The sequence below is a fragment of the Trichoderma ghanense genome (assembly GCF_004382785.1).
Source record: "Trichoderma ghanense strain CCMA-1212 chromosome Unknown scaffold_2, whole genome shotgun sequence".
NCBI lineage: Eukaryota > Fungi > Ascomycota > Sordariomycetes > Hypocreales > Hypocreaceae > Trichoderma > Trichoderma ghanense.
The window spans coordinates 474,649-493,563 of NW_027395665.1; the positions used below are offsets into that span (position 1 = coordinate 474,649).

The following is an 18,915-nucleotide window of genomic DNA, read 5'->3' on the forward strand; positions in this document are numbered from 1 at the left end:
CCCTTCTGCTGCCCAAACCCAAAAAGTACAGAACGTTGCTAGATATCAAAAGTCCGCTTACCATGTGTCGAAGTAAAAAAAAAAAAAAAAAAAAAAAAGAAAAAAAAAAAAAGTGAGAAAGGACGAGAAGGAAAAAGGAAGAGAAAAGAAAAGGAAAACAAAAAAGAGAAAACGAAGCTTATACGAGTACATGATGGCTCGCGCCTATTGTAACAGACAAGTGTAGCCCAGCCATATTCCCTCTTGTAATTTTTTTTTCCTCCTTTCGGTTTTTCTTATATTGTGACACGTTCTCAATTTCCTTAATTTTTTTTTCTGGTTAATTTTTTCTTTCTTTGTGTTGTTCATGGTCTTTTTAGATCGGGGTCAGAATGGCAAACATACAACCCCATTCATCCCCATTTTGAAAAGTCAACCGCATCCACAAGGGAGTCCAGCCCGTGAATCCCAACCTCAGTGTCGTTTGTCGGCGCCGTCGACAATATCGACGATCGGTGAGACGTCTGCTCGCTCGTGTTGGTGAAGAACGTAGCCACGCTCGTTCTGCGCAAGCTGTTGAAACTATCCCGGACGCTGCTCCCTCCTGGCTGAGCGAAGTCTTGGAATGGCTGCAGCGGCGGCGACTGGACCGGTGTGGCAGTGGTGAGGAGTGTCGGGGGTGAGGTCAAGGACACGGAACCAGGCTTTGGGCCGTGCTTCTCTCGCAGCCGCTTGATCTCGCGAAGACGACCGCTCCAGGAGCTGATGTGCTCGCCGCCCTCGCGGTTGTGCCACACATGGGCGAACACGGACGCATTCAGGGCGAGAAGCCGGATGAAGGCGGGCAGAGCCTTGAGTGAGACCATCTTGGTGTCGGATGCCGGCGAGATTGCAGGAAAGCCCGGCTTGCTCATCACTTGCACCGTGTAGAACTTCTTCTTATGTGCTTGCTCGGGGTTTGCCTCTCTGGTGGCCAGGAACGAAGCCGGTGACGCAGGCGTTATGACAATGTTGACACAGTTGAACTGGCTTGGGAAAGTGTCAAACTTGAAGGGGAGGCCGGAGTCGTTGAAGATGATGTTGACAAAGTCATTGCCAATGTGACGCTTTTTGGCTATGCAGTGCGGGTCCCGTTCGAGATTCGTCGGCATTTGCGTGGTGACGTGGAAGACAATCTCCGTCACCCTGTCTCTCCAGCAGAACGTATACTGTCCGTCCGTGTCATGTTCACGATCCAAGCCCTGGGTGTTAAAGGTTGCCCCCTTAAGCTTTGTCAAAGTTCCGAGGTTATTGAGAAACTCAATGTAGTCGCTGCTCCCTGATACATTCGCCAAGATCTCTGCCTCTTCAGTTTGGCCTTCGCCAATGTAGATTACACCGACCTTGTGTCCATCCAGACTGGACAGGCGATCAAAGACCCTGATGGTTCTGCCAGTTGCTTCGTCGTCTGGCAAGGGAATGGGCCTCGCGGAGTCGTGCGTCTGCGGGATAGGCGACATGAGTTGTACCAGGAGATGACTGGGCAGGATCAGGTTGGACGTGGGTTGGCCCTCTCTCGTGATGTCGACATGATTCTCCACCTGGTGAGGAGGAGGAGGCCGATACGACTCGCGGACCGTGTATGCCGAGGTACCTGACGGCTGTCTCTTGATGATCTGAGCCCACCCAGACACCGTTGCCTGCTTAACTGTGACGATGCTATTGCCAACAAGCCATCGCTTCACGGCTATGTCACCAAAGCGGTCCTCTGTGAAGTACGGATCTTCTGCCGACTCGTCGACGTCCGCATAAGTGACCCTCTGCATAAAATCGATTGACGTAACGGCGTGGTCGTCTGGGCCGTGATGGAGGCCGTCAGTGTCCGCGAATAGCTTCTTGACGATCCAGCTGACATGGTTGGCACGATCAGGTAACTTGAGTGCGAGGAACCAAAACAGGATGACATGGTAGGCCAGGGCGTGAACGTATTGCGGCAGATCATCTGTCGGAGGCTGGGACAGTTCCAATGGAGACTGTATTGATGAAGCAATGGGCGTTGGCAGCTCGCTCGACAGAGCGCTGCGCTGAACCTGTCTCTTGTCTTTGGCATATTCCAGGTAACGGAAGCAGATGGCGAAGACGATTCTGAACTCATCCTCCCTGAAGTTGACATACACATTATGCAGTCGGCTCAGGCAGGCAAGAAACTCCAGAATATGGACTGAAACGAACGGCTGCGTGATGATGGCCGCCATCTGGTTGAGCATTTGAATCAGCGACCTGCTTGTTGAGAGAGGCAGCTCATGGCAGCATATCGACAGGGCGTGTATGCAACATTTGGCGGCTCTTTCCCAAGTCGATATTCCATGAACAAACATCTTCACAATCTCGTCTTCCTCAGCCTTTTGAAAATGCTCGTGATAGCTGAGAATCATGGTCAAGCTGTGATACAGACAAATTGCAATATCAGCTCGGCGGAGGCCCAAGGCATTGGGAGGCTCCTGAAAGCTGTTGAGCCGAATCTGTTCGCAGATCACCCTGCGAAGCTCCTGTATCTGCGGTATGGCATCCCTGAAGATGGCATGGTTGCTCAGCTGCGACGGCAGATGCACCAAGACAAAGCTGTATATCTCCCAATCGCACCCGTGGAGCATGCTCAGTACAGTGTCTAGCCAGGCCGATAGATCGAGAGCGCAGGGCTGATAGTGCGCCATCTCGGCTGTCTGCTCCTCCCCTTCCGCTCCATCTTCCTTGTGAAGGTGGGACCTGAGAACCGGGCTGATCATGGACGGGATAGCCTCGGGCAGTGCGTTTGGGTCGGGGTATTTCCACATGTAGCCCTGCCTCTGCCCGGCCCGGCCTTGGCCGATAGACGCTCCGCGTGTTGCCGTGCGAGACTGCAAGCCAACATCCACTCTGGACAGACGGGCCGTATTTGCGACTTCCTCGGCCTGCTTCTTTGCGAGCGAGCCCTCTGTGCGAAGCAGAGTAGTGGCGGTAGACATGGCTTCCAGATTGTTGGTGATGAAGACACGATCCGCCCAGTCGGCGCGGAGCCTGAAGAGCAGCTTCATCGCCGTCAGCCGAGCATCTACTTCGCAATGATCCAGCTTCGCGATGCTGACGAGCACGTTGAAGAGCTTCACGCTTTTGTCGTTGTGGAAGTTCATGAGTCGCATGAACATCCTGACGTATCCCCGAGTGACGACGTTGGAGGGCGACTGCTCTACAGGTGCTGATTCCGTGGTCTCACCACCGCTGGCCTGTGGGATCGAGACAACGAGCGGCGACGTGGGCGACGCAATGGGCGACTTCAGACGATCGCTCATCACGATTACTCGCAAAGCGTTGATAATAAAGTCAAAGAGGTCTATATCACATGCAACGACTACCGAGGTCATGAACGAGATGATGGCGTCCAGGACCAGGACGTCGACTTCCTCGGTGACATCCTGGAGGATGCTCTTGGCAAGGCGAGGGATGAAGTCCTGCTCATCCCCGTCGCCCACCAAGTCAACAATCTCGTAAGCATCCATCATCGTCTGCAAGGCACGTAGCCGCGTCTCTGAAGAACGGCTCCGGTTTCTGAAGAACCCATCCAGCACCAGCGTCAGGTTCTCTTCCCACCGAAGGTCTGACGGGGAGCAGCATCGAAACTCTTGGAAGTAGTCGAGCACGGTACGAGCCGTGTGATCGGGGAGGAGGCGATGCACATCGGTGAAGAACTTGATGACGGTCTGTCGAGGAACAAAATCGCCCGACTTCTGCGTCACCAGCTGGTCTAGCCGAGCGATGAGCAGCTGCAGCTCGTATATGATGTTGTCATCCATGGAATCGTCCCTCGCCCGGGTACCCGTGGTCGGATCGGGGCTCTCCTGAATCCTGCGATAGCATTCCGCGGCTGTCTCTAGCGGAACCGTCCAGTCCTCGTCAAGGACCAAGCGATGTAGCTGCCCGTTTCCATCGTTGAACAGCGAGTTGATGAGTTGGAGAATCGCATGGTAGATCCTTGGCGAGTTTGTAATCCTGAGGGTGTTTGCCAAGCCATCCACTAGAAGGGCATATGGAACAGTAGGGTAGCCCTTTTCTGTCGTCTTGGAAAGCAGCTTTTGTAGGACAGCAAGCGCGCCTCTGATATCGCGACCCATATCCTTGTTGCTGACTTCATCCAGGGACGGGTTGCGCAGAACATCGAGCAGAATCCGGACCGCCGCTTGGCCATTGTGGGATTTGCAGAGGTTCGCCAGGGTGTGCCACGACTCTTTGTGGAGGCTATGGACCAGACAAAAGATGGAACTCAGAACCTGGATGGTGCTCTTCAGTCTGCTCGTAGGGACAGAGCCAAAGGTCACGATGGCATCAATGGCGGATATACAAGAACGCAGATCCTCTTCAACGCTGGTGCTCATGCAGATGCCGAGTAGACGATCAATCAGGCCTGTGATGGAATTTTGATCCGCAGTGTTGAAGTTGAACTTGATGACATCCATGATGAACGCAAAGAGCTGCGCAAAGTTCTGATCCTCTCCAGTTGCCGCGGCCTTGTTCTTGGAGGTCCTCTGCCCGCGAGTGGCCTGCGAAGCCTTCCGAGCAGCACGAGCGGCATTGTATGCTTCTTGAAGCCACTTTGTGAGCAGGGGGAGCAGCTCATAGTCAAACCCGGCGAGTACGCGGCCGCGATGGGTGAGGTCCACCAGCGCGGCCAGCTGCAAATGGAAGTCTTCGGGGTTGGCTGGCGCGGCTATCGTCTGGAAGTACTCCTTTCGCTCCAAATCTGTCGAGGAGGAATGCTTAACACACTCCGTCAACAGCTCCCACCCCGCCTGCCGCATCGCAGTCGGCTTGCTTGGTTCGATAAGGTCCTTGGCGGCGTACCATATGTCCAGGACGGGGTTCAGCGGATATTCCGTGATGGCGAACTTGAGAGTGTTGGCCGCCGCGATCCGCTCGGCAGGGGTGCCATTCTTCAACTGCTCGAAGGCGTCCATGTGGTTCGCGGACAGGCCGCGAGAGCTGATGGGCGTGGCATGGATGAAGTCGGTCCTCGGGAGCGCCGCGACCGACGACGAGAGCGGCGGCGGAGACTTGGTCGACGACTTGGAGCCGGTCAGGCCTCGGAAGACGCTGGCGATGCCGCTGGGGCGGATGGAGTCCGGCGACGAAACATCATCTCCAGGCTGCGGGGACATGTGCTCGTCTTGGAAGGTCTTGGCTTTGGGTGCGAAGAGGAACTATGACTCGCATGTAAGCACGAGCTGGTGACGAGGCGAAGCACTGAAGAAGCAGCAGCGGGTGAAAATGGAAGAAAAGATGCCACCAGACAAGCGCTTTGCTGGGATCGCCAGCAGATAGCAGAGGCTGGAGGTGGTCACGCAACCGGAGTAAGATATGGTGGGTAGCCGCACTTGCAGATAATCAAAAGCCAACTCACTCCTCAAGGCCTATGTATCCGGGACTTGACACCAGACTGGACATCAAGGGACGTGTGGAAGTGCGGAGACGAGGCCAGGATCACGTCGGCGACGGCAGCACGAGTGCGGAAAGACCAGATTCGATGGCAGAAAAGGGTTGAGGGTGGTGGGACAGTGCAGAAAATTGCACAGGCGGTTTGCAGGCAAAGTCTCGCAGGCGACGCAGGGAGAGGAAGCCGTGCTGTGGTTGGATTGAATAGGCACACCAAGAGGAGCCGCTATCAGCTGTGATCAAGGACGCCCGGATCGGTCATCGGCTGGAGAGTCGAGGTCGGGGTGGACACTGAGCAGCGGCGCATCTGGTGTCGTTGCTGGCGAGGCCGAGAGAGAGGACAAGGGATTTGCAGGGTTTGGTGGTTTATTTTTTCTATCGAGGTGCAGGCAGAGGAATCTATTGGAGTAGAGCAGGTCGTTTAGAATGCAGCATGACGGAGGGAGGACCGACGTCTCATTTGCTCAGGAGGCCTTAGGTAAGGCGTCTTTTGACCTTTTTTTTTTTTTTTCTGTCCGCTCTCCCATGTGCCCTCGACTTTGTCTCAGCGCACGGGCCTCGGCCTTTGGTCTGCCGCTGTAGGTACAGGTAGGTACCTAAGACTCGGCTGAGCCATCGCTGCATCATTGGCTTGCCGAGCTCATTGAAGCTTAGTACAGGCAGCTTGAGAGCCTGCAAAGCGCCACTAAACGGCGGTTCAGCCCGCTACAACGAACAGCCACCACCGGACCGCAGCGTAAGGTATCCGGGCATTTGATTGAATCTGCCCCGAGAGATTCAATGAGAGGCTGAAAGCGGTCGGGTGGCTCTGATGCGTCGCAATAAAGCACCTTAGGGGTTGAGATCGCACTCAATACCGTAAGCCGGCTCCAAAGTCTTGGCAGTGTATCGTTACCTGCTGCAGGTGTGTTCCGATTCGGCGGCAGCTACCCGCAACATCGATATTGGTCCATGTACAGTGTCACTGAGGGATTCGAGGGCCTTGGTGGCAGTCGTGGAGAGCTGAGGTACCGGGAACTTGAGTTGGAGGTACCGAGGCACGACAAGTGATTGAAGACAGGCACCAGCAACGAGCAGAACTTCTGCCTAAACGTCACTCATCCAGAGTCCCGTCAGCTCAAACTGTACATACTATTCGCTCATCCAATCCGAGTTTGCGGCTGCTGATCATACTTGTAGCTGTCACGTCTTCTCACGCCTATACGCGTATTTCGTGTAGGTACCTTGCCATACAAACTGCGCTTGCCCGCTACATGCACCCGCAACCCCGCCGTCCCAGAAGCTGGAGGAAGCAGTTGACGCGAGTGACAAAAGCTCTCCCCCACCAGAGCCTTGCCAGGTCCGCTAGCCAGCAACGAGGCAACCTCGAGAAAAAGTCTGGTTTGTCCCGGCACAAGAAACAAAACATTACGAAACACCAAACAGCTCATCCTCACCACGTTAAACCCGCCTTCCCCCGTCCTCATTCTTGCCCCCCTCTCTTCTCTGATCATTGCCCTTAACCTCCCCTCGTATCCAACGCGAAACAACTCACCATGGCGGCCGATGTTGGCCACATTGCGCAGCTGCTCCAGGCAACTCTCGACCCTGCCCAGCATCGCGAAGGTATGCCGCTCCTCCTCCAATGACAGCCTCCGCTGCAGACGCGCAGCCAGATACAGAGGCCACAGAACGCGTCTGTCGAAAGACACTTGATGCTAACCAGCGTCGAACAACTCCAGCCGAGGCTGCCCTCAAGCAGGAGGCCGCCAAGCCTCAGTACTCCCTGACCCTGCTCACCATCGTCAGCTCCGACTCCATCCCCGCCAACACCCGACTAAGTGCTGCCTTGGCCTTCAAGAACTTCATCCGATTCAACTATGTGGTAAGTGTCGATACCGCGCCGCGCCACCGCCATCGCCCGCGACGACCCGTTTTCGAACGACTACAGCCGACGAGATGCTAAAGCTGGCGCATGCAGGACGCGGAAGGAAACTACAAGATCCCACTGGACGAGGTCCAGACGATCAAGGAGCGCCTCATCGGGCTGATGATTGCTTCTCCTCCCAACATTCAGAGCCAGCTCGGAGAAGCTGTCAGCATCATTGCCGATTCAGACTTCTGGGAGCGGTGGGATACTCTTACCCAGGTAGCTACGAATCGCCCCCCTCTGGGTCTGCCAAGTTGGCCCGGTACTGACAGCATGATTACTAGGATCTTGTCAGCCGCTTCTCTGCCACCGACCCCAAGGTCAACGTCGGTGTGCTGGAGGTGGCCCATTCCATCTTTGTTCGCTGGAGGCCGTTGATGGGCACCGCTGCCCTGTATACGGAGATTAACCATGTCATCGAAACATTCGGCGCTCCCTTTTTCCAGCTCTTGGCGGTAAGCGCAGCACCACTTCATTCTCCTCACCTCTCTAGCCCTTGAGTTCCGATGCTGATCCTGGGGTGCGTATGACTGGTAGACCACCGACAGCAAAATTTCCGAGCATGCCCAGGACAAGGCGCTGCTCCATGGCTGGTTCGAGACGCTTAGCCTGCAGCTGAAGATCATGTTCGACTTGTCCTGCCACGATCTGCCTCCTATCTTTGAAGACAACCTTGCTAGCATCTCCGAGTTGCTTCACAAATACCTTAACTACTCGAATCCCATCCTGGACACCGATGACGATACCGAAGCCAGCGTCGTTGATACTGTCAAGGCCGACATTTGCGATTTCCTCGAGCTCTATACCTTCAAGTACGACGCCGACTTTTCCCAATACTGCAAGCCCTTCATCACAAGCACCTGGAGCCTGGTGTCATCCATTGGCCCCGAGACCAAGTATGACAACCTTGTGAGCAAGTCATTGCACTTCCTGGCGGCAGTCGCGGCCACCCGAGAGCACTCGGAGCTCTTCAACAGCGAAGCCGTCCTCACCGAGATTGTCGAAAAGGTCATTCTGCCCAACGTTGCTCTCCGAGAGTCCGATATTGAAATGTTCGAGGATGAGCCGATCGAGTATATTCGCCGAGACCTCGAGGGATCTGACTCCGGCTCTCGACGCAGGTCGGCTACCGACTTCCTCCGCAGTCTACAGGAGAAATTCGAGGGTCCTGTCACCACTTCTGTCTCCCGGTACATCAACCACTATCTCACGCAGCCAAAGTCGGACTGGAAGGCCAAGGATACCGCCATCTACCTGTTCCTCTCGATTGCCGCCAAGGGTGCAGTCACCCAGGCCCAGGGTGTCAAGACCGTCAACCCGCTTGTCAACGTGGTCGATTTCTTCGAACGCCACATTGCGTCCGATCTGGTGAACGGAGAGGGCATTGAGCCCATCTCCAAGGTTGACGCCATCAAGTTTCTCTATACATTCCGCAGCCAGCTGTCCAAGGAGCAGTGGAAGGTGGCCATTGGCCCCTTGATTCAGAACCTTAACTCATCCAACTACGTTGTTTATACCTATGCAGCCATTGCTGTAGAGCGTGTACTGTACCTGACGGATGATTCGGGCACGCCCATGTTTTCTCGTGCAGACATAGAACCCTTTGCAAAGGATCTGCTCACTCACCTCTTCAAGCTGATAGAAAGTGATACCAGCGCGCCAAAGCTGCAGGAGAACGAGTTCTTGATGCGATGTGTAATGAGGATTCTCATCGTCATCAAGGACGGAGCCGCCCCTTGGCTCGATACCATCCTGACGCATCTGATCCTCATCACCAACGTCATGAAATCCAACCCTAGCAACCCTCGGTTTTACTACTATCACTTCGAGGCTCTGGGCGCCCTGGTGCGATACTGCGCTGCGACGCATGCAGCTGCAATCAACCAGAAGCTCTGGGAGCCTGCGCATCAGATCTTGGTTGACGACGTTACCGGTAAGCTCCCCTGCGAACGACGATATGTCATTTTTTTTTCCTCTCCCTCTTTCTGCTAACAGCAGCATTTCGTCGACAGAATTTATTCCGTACATTTTCCAGATCTTGGCGCAACTCCTCGAGTCTAGCCCAGCTGATGCCGTGTCCGACAACTACGCCGCGCTTCTTGGCCCCCTGCTGCAGCCGTCTCTGTGGGAGACCAGAGGCAACATTCCCGCCTGCACTCGGCTGCTGTCCTCACTTATCCCCCGTGTCTCCAAGACAATTGTTGCGGAGAACAAGCTTGAGGCCGTACTGGGCATTTTCCAGCGGCTGTTGAGTGGAAAGAAGTCCGAGCTTTACGCTTTTGACGTTCTGGAGGCGATTGTCAACTCTTTTGAGCCGTGAGTCGAACCACGAATGGCCCTTTCACGCTTAGTGTACTAATTTCTGTCTCGGTAGATCGGCTCTCGATCCCTACTTCGACACCATTCTTACGCTCATCTTTACCAAGCTGCAGGGATCTCCCGCTGATTCTTTCAAGATCCGCTTTGTTCGGTTTTTCCACCTTGTTGGCGGAAAACTGGAGGCTGGTTACGGAACGGATTACTTTGTCAAGCATTCTGACAAGGTAGACGAGAAAGTCTTTGCTCAAGTGTATCCTCCGTTCATCCTGCAAGAGACAGACAAGCTGGCAAGACCAGTTGACCGAAAGGCTGCTGTGGTGTCTCTTACCAAGACACTCTGCGACTCCCAGGTGTTCGCCCAGAAGTTTGCCAAGGGCTGGGCAAATACGTGCAGAATTCTCCTTACTTTGCTGGCCAACCCCCCGAGCGTCGCCGCTGGTGTCGGAGATGAGATCATCACGGAAAACTCTCCTGACGACATCGGCTTCGGCTTGACGTTTACGGCCCTCAACACGTGCAAGCCTGTTGCGCGAGACGACTTCCCCGAGGTGCAGAACGTGCCGGCCTGGGTCAAGGAGTACATGGTTGCGGCCAACCAGAGGCACGGAGGCGCCATCGAGGGCTTCATTGCTCAGCGCCTTACGCCCGAACTTCAGGAGGCCATTGCCCAGTACATTCGATAATTTCAAAAGATAAATTAGGAGAGGAGAGATGAGAGAGAGAGAGGTACACTATGGAAGGGCAACAAAGGGCCCGTATGCGGGGCACATCGTGATGGGATATATCAAGAAGCAAAAAAAGGTAAAGGAAGGGTAAGTATAATAAGGATCAAGCTTCGGTGCCGGAGATGAAGCCCTGCTAAGGGTAGTAAGGTACTGCCCGATGGATCATGGACTTTGCAGAGAGTCAAGGGGCAAAGTACCTAGCGAGGAAAGGTAGATATTGTGTGGAATAGATAAGTATGTAGGCACAGCAAGGAAACATTTCCTTGCGCATCAAAATAAAACGAGAACATAATCACACAGGTCACGGACCGGGGAATCTCACGTATTTGATTGATCAGGTTGTTCCTGATCCCAATCTCCAGTAAAATAAAGCCTTGTGTAGAAGGTAGTTCAAGATATAGTTGTACAAGAAGCTATCCGAAAAGACAGCACGGCCACCACGGAACCCTCTCTTCCTCGTCAACCTACGCGGAAGAAGTGTCGGAGGGTGGGGGAAATCGCGTGCTCAAACCCAGATAGATGCTCGCTTCATCATCACTTCAAAATCGTTTCTCCCCTAGCGCCAGACAGCGACGTCTCTTGGAGAGGATGAGGGGACAAGTAAAGAAAGAAAGAGAAAAAAAAATATAGAAAATCTAACACTTCTTTTTCAACCCAACACCCGCGAAAAGAAAGCCCCCTTGTCCAAAGATCGTTGGTTGCTTTTCATGCTCAAACGACAAAGAAGTACAATGGGCAAAATATGAAAGAATGGCCAAGAAAAAGAGCAGAAGAGAAAGTAAAGAATAAAAAGTTGTACACTTCAAGTTGAAACTGAAAACCAACGCCGGAGTCATGCTAAGGCTAATTGAAGAAGGCCCCGTCATATGCGTCGTACTGATGCCAATAAAAGATGTATGTAGTGATAGTAAAATGTTCGTCATGCATATGATATTAGTTATGAAAAGGATTCTCGCTCAAGCTCTCGGTCCGGCCTGCTTGCGTTGAAAAGTCGTCTCGGATATGCGTCGTTATGAAGAAGTAGTGGATGATAAAAGGGTCAAAAAAACAATGGTTGAAAGGATGCACCGGGACAGACTCAAAGGAATCCGCCTTCGGGACCAACGACGCCAACGCTGTTGCGCCAAGGGCACTGGCGATCCTGCCTCTGCCATTCCCGACTCCTGGGAGGAGGGACAGTGTCTCGATGGCTCACATCCGGTCGTCGAGCGCTGAGGGGGTGGAGATCAGTCTCAACGCTTCCTCGACGGCTGTCTCCGCTGGTGTTGGTCTGGACTACCAGTAAGCTGCTGGTGCTCGAGAGCCGCCTGGTGAAGTCTGAGAAACTCAACCTTTTGGAGCTGGAGCCAGATCGCCGACTGTCCGCATCGTCTTGCGCAAAACCGCTTTCGACGCTCCTGCCGGCAGAATCTGGATTCAGGTGGGGCGTGCTCTGGGTTCTCTGCGACGGATTAAGGCGACTTTTGGCGTGGGCCGTATGCGGCCGCGAAGGAGGAGACTGAGATGTCGGCAGCGGCAGCGGCGGTGGAGGCGCTGTGCCCGCATGATAGCTTAGATGAGTCCTGGATATCGTGGGACGGCGTGATCCAGGCTCCCGAGGTGTATCACCATGCCTGTTTGCAATGAATGCCAACGCTCGTTGGGCTGAGGGCGAGATGATGGGGCTTCTATCGTAGCCATGATCTTGCTCATCCGCAGAATGCGCACTTTCCTCCGAGTCGAAATCGTCAACAAGCTCAAGCGGCGTCGCTTTGGGATTGTACGTATTGCGCATAGCCGCCCGTTCCTCGCGCCGAGTGGCCTCTCTCTGCTTGCGCTTGTCTTCTACTTCGTGCATGAGGGCGTCGAAGCGGGCGATGGAGCTGAATGTCTCCTGGCCAGGAACGTTCGATCCGGCCCATGGAATATGGCCCAGCTGGAAGGCTCTGTCGAGGATCGTCTCTCCAGGGGCAGGCGGCGCATGAACGTCAAAGCCCAAGGGCGCCTCCAGCGGAGAGCCCAACGGCTCGGGGCCGCGTGTAGGCGAGCTCAAGGTGGAGGACCGCCCTTGGGCCGCTGTCCACCCCTCGATCAGATCTCCCTGGTAGACGGAGTCTCTGATGGGAGGCAGCCCCGAGTCGCCGTGCATCGGCCCGGTGTAGATTGGACCTGGAACCGCGAATGCCTTCTGCATGGGGTGCTGGCTGATGCTGGACGGCGAGGAGATGTCGCTTCGCTTGGACCGCAGGCTCGGCGAGTCAGAGCTGAACGTAGCCGGCCGCTCGCGAGGGCCCGTCGAGTACGTAGCGCTGGAGCTCTTGTGCTGGAGGGCGCGCGCATCTGGGCGGCTGCTGCTGGCCTGGTTTCCGCTGTCGGGCCTCGGGGGGAAGTTGTCTGGAGCTTCGCGGCTTCGGGGGCTGAAGGGGCTCGTGAACACTGGCGTGGTGCTTCCGTCTGCTGCGGCGGGATTCTTCTTGGACAGGATGAACGAAGCCCAGTCGTGGAGGCTGCTGTGGTGGTCATCGGGCGGCGTTCGGAACCACAGAGTGCTGGTCCCAGCGTCTTTGCTCGCCATTAACCCCACAGATCGACTAGAGCGACGCTTTCGCTCCTTGTCGCTTATGGTGACAACCAGCGTCGGCTGGATAGGCCCTTGCTTTCGGTAGGCGAGCATCTGGACTTGACAGTCGAGGACGCAGCTCGTGGGCCATTGGTAAGCGGGTTCCATGTCTTCCTGCAGAGTAGTGATATTTTGTTAGAGGCCATAAGTGTTCTGCGAGGGGTAGAGCAGGAACGAAGCGCATCAGAACTTACCTTGGCCTTGTAGACGGAGAGGCAATACTCGTCGGTATACACCTTGGTCAGAGTTTTGGGATCAGAGACAGCGGACTTGGCACCCTGGGCGCTCTGCCGGTCTTTCTGCTTGTTTGTCGTTGTCGCAGTCCGCCTGCCAACGAAGACATATCGAGTCTGCAAAGAACGAAGCGCATTAGATGATGCCTCGGCCGGGAGAGTAGGGAGCTGCATTGGCAGCAAAATCAGCACCGAAGCCTAACGTACCTTCCATTGCGCTTTGGCGAGGATGTGGTTTCGGTCCGGAGGAACAAGGAGGAGGCCGTCGAGATAGTCCATGGCGAGTATGGCTGTGAGGTTGCGGCTCCTGAAGGCGCTGAAGGGGGGAAAGACGGGATTTCTAGTCGACCCTGTCAAGAGCACATGCTGAGGAGGAACACGAGCAAAGACGAAATCGCCTCTCTCTCAACCGGGTACATGTGCGTCCGAGGCCAAGCGGTTCTGCGTTCGCTCTTTGAGGCGATGGGAGGACTTGGACAATGAGGGACCGTCTCCTATCTTGGCGTCTCCTCTTTTTCTGGGTATCTTATTTACCTCGTCTGGCCGTCCGGGGAGAGAGAACGAGGCTTGAGCAAAGCGAGAAGAGAACCGGGCGCCGGTGGGTCAAGAGACAGCAACGAAGAACTCAAGGCAATCCAGCACCAGGTAATATCTCTTCAAGAATGAAAAAGAGAAACGGCGAAATGAGGGATTCGCCGGAATGGAGCCTGGGGGAGGAAGAAGCGAAAGCTGAAATACTAGTCGGAGGTGCTAGCAGAGGTAATCAAGGGCCGGGCTGGTTCTTGTCCGGAGACGGTGGGGACGAAGCTTCCTGTTTAGCTGCCAAACCCGAGTTTCCAGACGACGATCCGGTACGCAGGCGGGCGGAACAGGCGCTGAGCCCGCCATCAGAGAGCCCTGGGACCCTCGCTGGCGATGTGGCTGTATATGGAAGTGTACTGTACTGCAGGTGCTGCAGTGACAGACGACCGCCGCCACCGTCCCAGCGCAGAGAGAGAGAGAGAGAGGCCTGGCTCGTGGGAGCCGCAACCGGATCCATCCATGTACCTGGCGGCAGGCCCAAGATGCAGCACGACTTCCAGAAGGGGTGGAATCCGCGCCAGATGCGGACGCTGGGCAATGTCTCGTCGTAACGGGCAGCGACACTAGGATACATGCAGCGCTCCGGCACGCTAGAGGTGCACGCCCCCCAAAGATTCCCCCCCCTGCTGTCCCCTAAAGACTAAAGAACAGCCTAGCGGAGAGCCGGTGGACCACGCCGTGGACGCGACATTCCAAGGGTTCCTGATAAATTGCAGCTCCACCGCCCGTGATCGAGCAGCTTTTGTTGGTGTTGGGAGACTGCAGTTCAAAGGACGGATTGATGCCAAGCACTGCACCTACAAATCACTGTACTATGTACACACGCTCGGAGACCGTGGGGTCGGATAAGGAGGGACGGAGGGATGTAGATGATCCATGATCCATTGCCTATTACCAATCTAGCTAGCTACACTCCGGATGATATGGAGCTTGTTTGATGCCAAATTGGTGGACAAGATAATACTAGCCCTGATAATAGAGATTAATGGTTCATATCTGCAGTGCATACTACTGCTCCCTAAGGTATCAGCATCAGTGCCGCATTATACGAAGAACATCCATTCAATTTCTTCATTCAACTGCTCCGTACATGCGTACCGAATTCCGCTCACGGCATTTTCACCAGGCATTTCATTTCACCTCCTCCTCCAGCGCTGGAATGGAGCAATTCGGGCTCAGCGTCCTCGGTCATGCCTTGGAAGAGGTGCCAGATGGAGCCGGTACTTTGCCACTGGGCCAATAGCGCATCCGACGCCGTAACCTCCAAGTACACCAGCTTGACAGCAACCGCCGGGAGATACTCCACGATACTTGGAACGCCACATGGAGCTCGCGCAGGCGCAGGTATCGCGTTAGCAGTGCTAACGGTGCGCCTTCATTTCTGCGACCAATTCCATCCTTTGAGCCTTCCTCGGTCTTCATGTTCCGCCCGTCCATCTCATGGTCTTTCCTCTCCTCTCCTGATCTGCCATATCACTGAGGAAAGCGCCGTCGACTGGACGTTAAACTGGCAAGAGTTGCGTCAGAGTAGCGGAGCATCCACCTGTGCTCCTTTCCCCACCACCGTCTCCAGCAGTAATCACATTCTACTCCATAATCATCAGCTTCGAAAAAGTTTCTCCGCCCAGACGTCCGCAGACATCTTCAGTTTTTTTTTTTGCCTTACTATTTTGTTTGTCAGAGTGAGAGTCAGACACCATGTGAAGCTTGACAACTACTAGCGGCTCCCGTTGCCGTGTACAGGGGATTGCATAGAGCTCCGTGGCATGGCCATGCCACGTCTGCGGGCACTTTGGCTCTCACTCAAGACTTCCGCTTGGACTACAAGGTAATAGCAGCAGTAAGCTGCGCTGCTGCGAGTCGTCCCATCTGCTTGCTGCTGCAGATATGCACAACAGGCTGTGCAACCACAGACTCTGCGTCAAACCCGACGGGATTGGTGAGCAGGATCTGTAGTCGGTCCTCTGTACGAGGTTGTCACTGACAATGCAGGGCTTCAGGTACGCTCAGCAGCCTCGACATTTGCTTTGCCGTCACTTGGCTGGCCGAAATAGAGCCAAGGATCAGGGCTGCCACCAAAAGCGCCAGGCTACGAGTAAGGGTGTGACCACGGGAGCGTGGAGTGGCTCCTTAATTCTCTTCTAGCAAAGGCTATGGAATAGCGTCTCAACGCTTGGTCGTCAGAACGGGCCAGCCTCGGGCCAGGGAGCCAGGAACAGACAGCGCAACATCCACGGGAAAGCCACCGCTGATTTGGGTGGTATCATGATGGCAACACACCAAGAGAAAGGGCCACACCACCACAATCAAAGTCTCTTCCTCAAATTCGCCCGGCGGCCGAATCAACCTCTTCAACGCGGCAAGCGCAACAACTGCTTGGATATTCTATCATCCGATTTCTGATCATCGTCACTACGGCCGCGTCCGTCGCTAGCCGTCTTGACCATCACTCCTGCTAGCGGAACGGGTGCACCCCGACTGGAGTAGGCCGCCGCCGCCGGCTTGTGGATAGTGATAGCGCAAAGTATACTAACTCGTCCAGTTGTCAGTCCAGAGTGCGGAGGACGCGGCGTACCTTATCACTACCCCCTGCGTTACGCTCTTTTCCTTACATTAGGCAATCCTGGGTCAAGCCTTTGCAGGCGCAACGGAAAGATTCGAAGCAAGCTGTCTGCCACATACAAAGCGGCGATTGCGATTGGCCAGGTATCAAGGTAGAGACTGCCGCCATGAACCAAGCAGCCACAAGAAGAAGACAGCCATCCTGCAGCATACCGACCGGGACCAAAGTGACACATCAACAGGATATGCAGCAGAGGCAGGAGAGAAACGCCCCTGCTAACGATACTAGTAATCCGCCATGGATCAATAGCAAAACCAGGAACCGCAGGAACTTTAACCACAACTGCAAACGTGAACCCAGTCCAAATTCCAGCAGCAATCATATTATTGGTCTCATTGTGTCTCCCTCCTTCTCCGAGAGTTCCATCGTCACACTTGGACATGGACAGCATGTATCACATGTACTGGTGCATTGGTATCCCCCCCCCCCCCCCCCTTGGAGCAAGGAATGGTACGGGGCACAACCGCCGGGCATACAGAACAGAGAAGAAAAGAAGAAAAGAAGAGAAGAAGAAGATTCGGGGAAGCCGGGTGTCGGTGGCTACACTGCTGGTACTGTACCTGCATGTCAGGCACAGATCTGCTCATTGGCCAACATCGACCGCTCAACTAATGCACGGCTGCATCTCGCAACGGTGGCGACTCATGGCGTCCTGTTTCTCCTTTTTGGACTCTGGCACTGGATGAAATCCTACACGGTTGGCGGCAAGCATCAGACGATACGGCGGCCGAGGCCTGCGCCTCCAACCAATACGCAGCCGTGCCGCTCTGCAAACACCGTATGAATGGAGCCATTCGGGACGCCGGCGGTAAATGTTCACGATCAACTGCTCGAGGCGGTCGCCTTTCTGCCGTCTGTCCCAGGCTTCCTTGACACTCGATGCCGAACCCCGGTGTCAGGCTCAGGATGGCGCCGGTATCGATTTTGATTTTGCTTTGGCTTCTCGACGGAGCGAACAGCGGCCGATAGCCCCCATCTTGATCTACGATCAAATCCAACTCTCTAGCCTATTGGGCGCAGAATATGCAGTTGGCCAGTGCTCTTGGAAAGCCCCTCGGGCCAAGCGTCTAGCTTTGCGAGAGCACTGATACAGCCCTACTTGCTTACCTCTACCACTTACATCTGTGCCACCACCATCTTCCTGAAACTAGCTGCGCCAGACCTGCGCAAAACTCTCAAGATGGACGGGCGCCGGCTCCAGTATGTACCTCGCCCCAACGCCTTACGAAGTACGTCCCTCCAATGCGAACGCTGTCAGCAACTGCCTTGTCTTCTCGTCCGCCGAAGGAACAAGATGAAGGGGTGTGGCTTGGTGCATACGCCCACACTTCCTTTCGGTATCTGATAGAGCAGCCTTGGGGGAGATGGTCGCTGAGACGGCTATCTTATGATGTTACGCGGAATTACAGTATGCTATCGCCGAGACGGTTTCTCAATCCCGTCAGTTGGCGTATGAGAGAGAAAAGGTGAAGGCAGGATCCTCCTTGTCGAAAGCCCAGCGATCACCATATCTGTCTTACGGGCCAGGGCATCAAGATCGGCTGTCGCGATATTGTGGCTGTCGACCTGGTCACGGTATTCAACACTCGTACTCGGGACAGAGCACAGAGCACACCCCTTCTCGACGAACTAGCTACCAGTTCCACAGAACAGTAGCACTGCTACTGTTACCTACCATCATATACACTGCGCTCTTGGAAGCCGCATTCGAATGTCTTGCCTCTCCTCGGCCAGCAAGGCCGTGCTTATCAATTACAGAACGATACTCCACAATTGGAGTTGGTGTGGTATCGCCATGTGTTCCCTTGACTTCGCTAAGCTACACAAGTGTTCCCATCGTGCTCATCATCAGTATCCTAGCACCGAAAGAGCAACGGGATATGTGACAGGTAAGACAGGTTGACTTTTGCTGGAAAATTGAATTGGTGGTGAAAACCGTCACGTTTTCGATCACTAATTGCCTTGTGCCACGTCCAAAGCAGATCCTGGGCAGCCTGGCAGGATGTATGCCTTGGAGCCTGTGCTTGTCCTACAGCTTCATCCGGGTCCGCCGAGACAGTTGTTGGATGAAACGCCCACCTACCAAATGGAGGTCCGCGTGAACATACTGGAAATGACACTACAAGCATCACAGGGTCGGCGTGATCTGCAGCCATGTCCATGACTTACTACATTTTCTGGGCGAGAAACTTCTCCTGAGTGCAGGGTAAGCCAGCATACGCCTGCAGAGGGCATGTATGTCAGCAACACGGATGCTTCTATTCCTAGAATACCGTCAAGGCGCTACATCATGCCCCTGGCTTCAAAAGAAAAGTCTGCACCGGCAACGCCAGCCCTGCATGCCGTGGAAGCGAAGTCTTGGATAGCGAGCAGGCCTTCCGGATTTGGATTCGACTAACGATGTGGTCTATGATTGCTTCAAATCGCCCTGGTTCCGCTTCAAAGGATTATATTGATGATGTTGCTCAGGCGATTTCTACAAACCGGACGGTTGGTTGGCAACG

General features: G+C 54.6%; 4 protein-coding genes across 4 annotated transcripts; 1 reads left to right on the top strand and 3 right to left on the bottom strand.

Annotated features, from left to right (window-relative positions):
* Positions 1 to 392: 392 nt before the first annotated feature.
* Positions 393 to 5,147, bottom strand: CCMA1212_002546 (Tuberous sclerosis 2-like protein; the record flags this gene model as incomplete). The annotated part of the gene is made up of 1 exon (XM_073699927.1): positions 393 to 5,147. The coding sequence occupies one exon, from the start codon at positions 5,145 to 5,147 to the stop codon at positions 393 to 395; it is 4,755 nt and encodes a 1,584-aa protein (XP_073561154.1).
* A 1,809-nt stretch (positions 5,148 to 6,956) lies between these two features.
* CCMA1212_002547 (Importin alpha re-exporter) lies at positions 6,957 to 10,332 on the top strand (the record flags this gene model as incomplete). The annotated part of the gene is made up of 7 exons (XM_073699928.1): positions 6,957 to 7,026; positions 7,077 to 7,285; positions 7,382 to 7,549; positions 7,615 to 7,785; positions 7,868 to 9,263; positions 9,343 to 9,646; positions 9,705 to 10,332. 7 exons carry the CDS (start codon positions 6,957 to 6,959, stop codon positions 10,330 to 10,332), a joined length of 2,946 nt encoding a protein of 981 aa, XP_073561153.1.
* Positions 10,333 to 11,452: 1,120 nt separating this feature from the next.
* On the bottom strand, positions 11,453 to 13,485 carry CCMA1212_002548 (uncharacterized protein; the record flags this gene model as incomplete). The annotated part of the gene is made up of 3 exons (XM_073699929.1): positions 11,453 to 13,087; positions 13,168 to 13,374; positions 13,414 to 13,485. 3 exons carry the CDS (start codon positions 13,483 to 13,485, stop codon positions 11,453 to 11,455), a joined length of 1,914 nt encoding a protein of 637 aa, XP_073561361.1.
* A 484-nt stretch (positions 13,486 to 13,969) lies between these two features.
* CCMA1212_002549 (uncharacterized protein) lies at positions 13,970 to 16,055 on the bottom strand (the record flags this gene model as incomplete). Its single annotated transcript, XM_073699930.1, has 6 exons — positions 13,970 to 14,351; positions 14,613 to 14,676; positions 14,929 to 15,161; positions 15,614 to 15,752; positions 15,793 to 15,877; positions 16,035 to 16,055. 6 exons carry the CDS (start codon positions 16,053 to 16,055, stop codon positions 13,970 to 13,972), a joined length of 924 nt encoding a protein of 307 aa, XP_073561435.1.
* Positions 16,056 to 18,915: the final 2,860 nt, after the last annotated feature.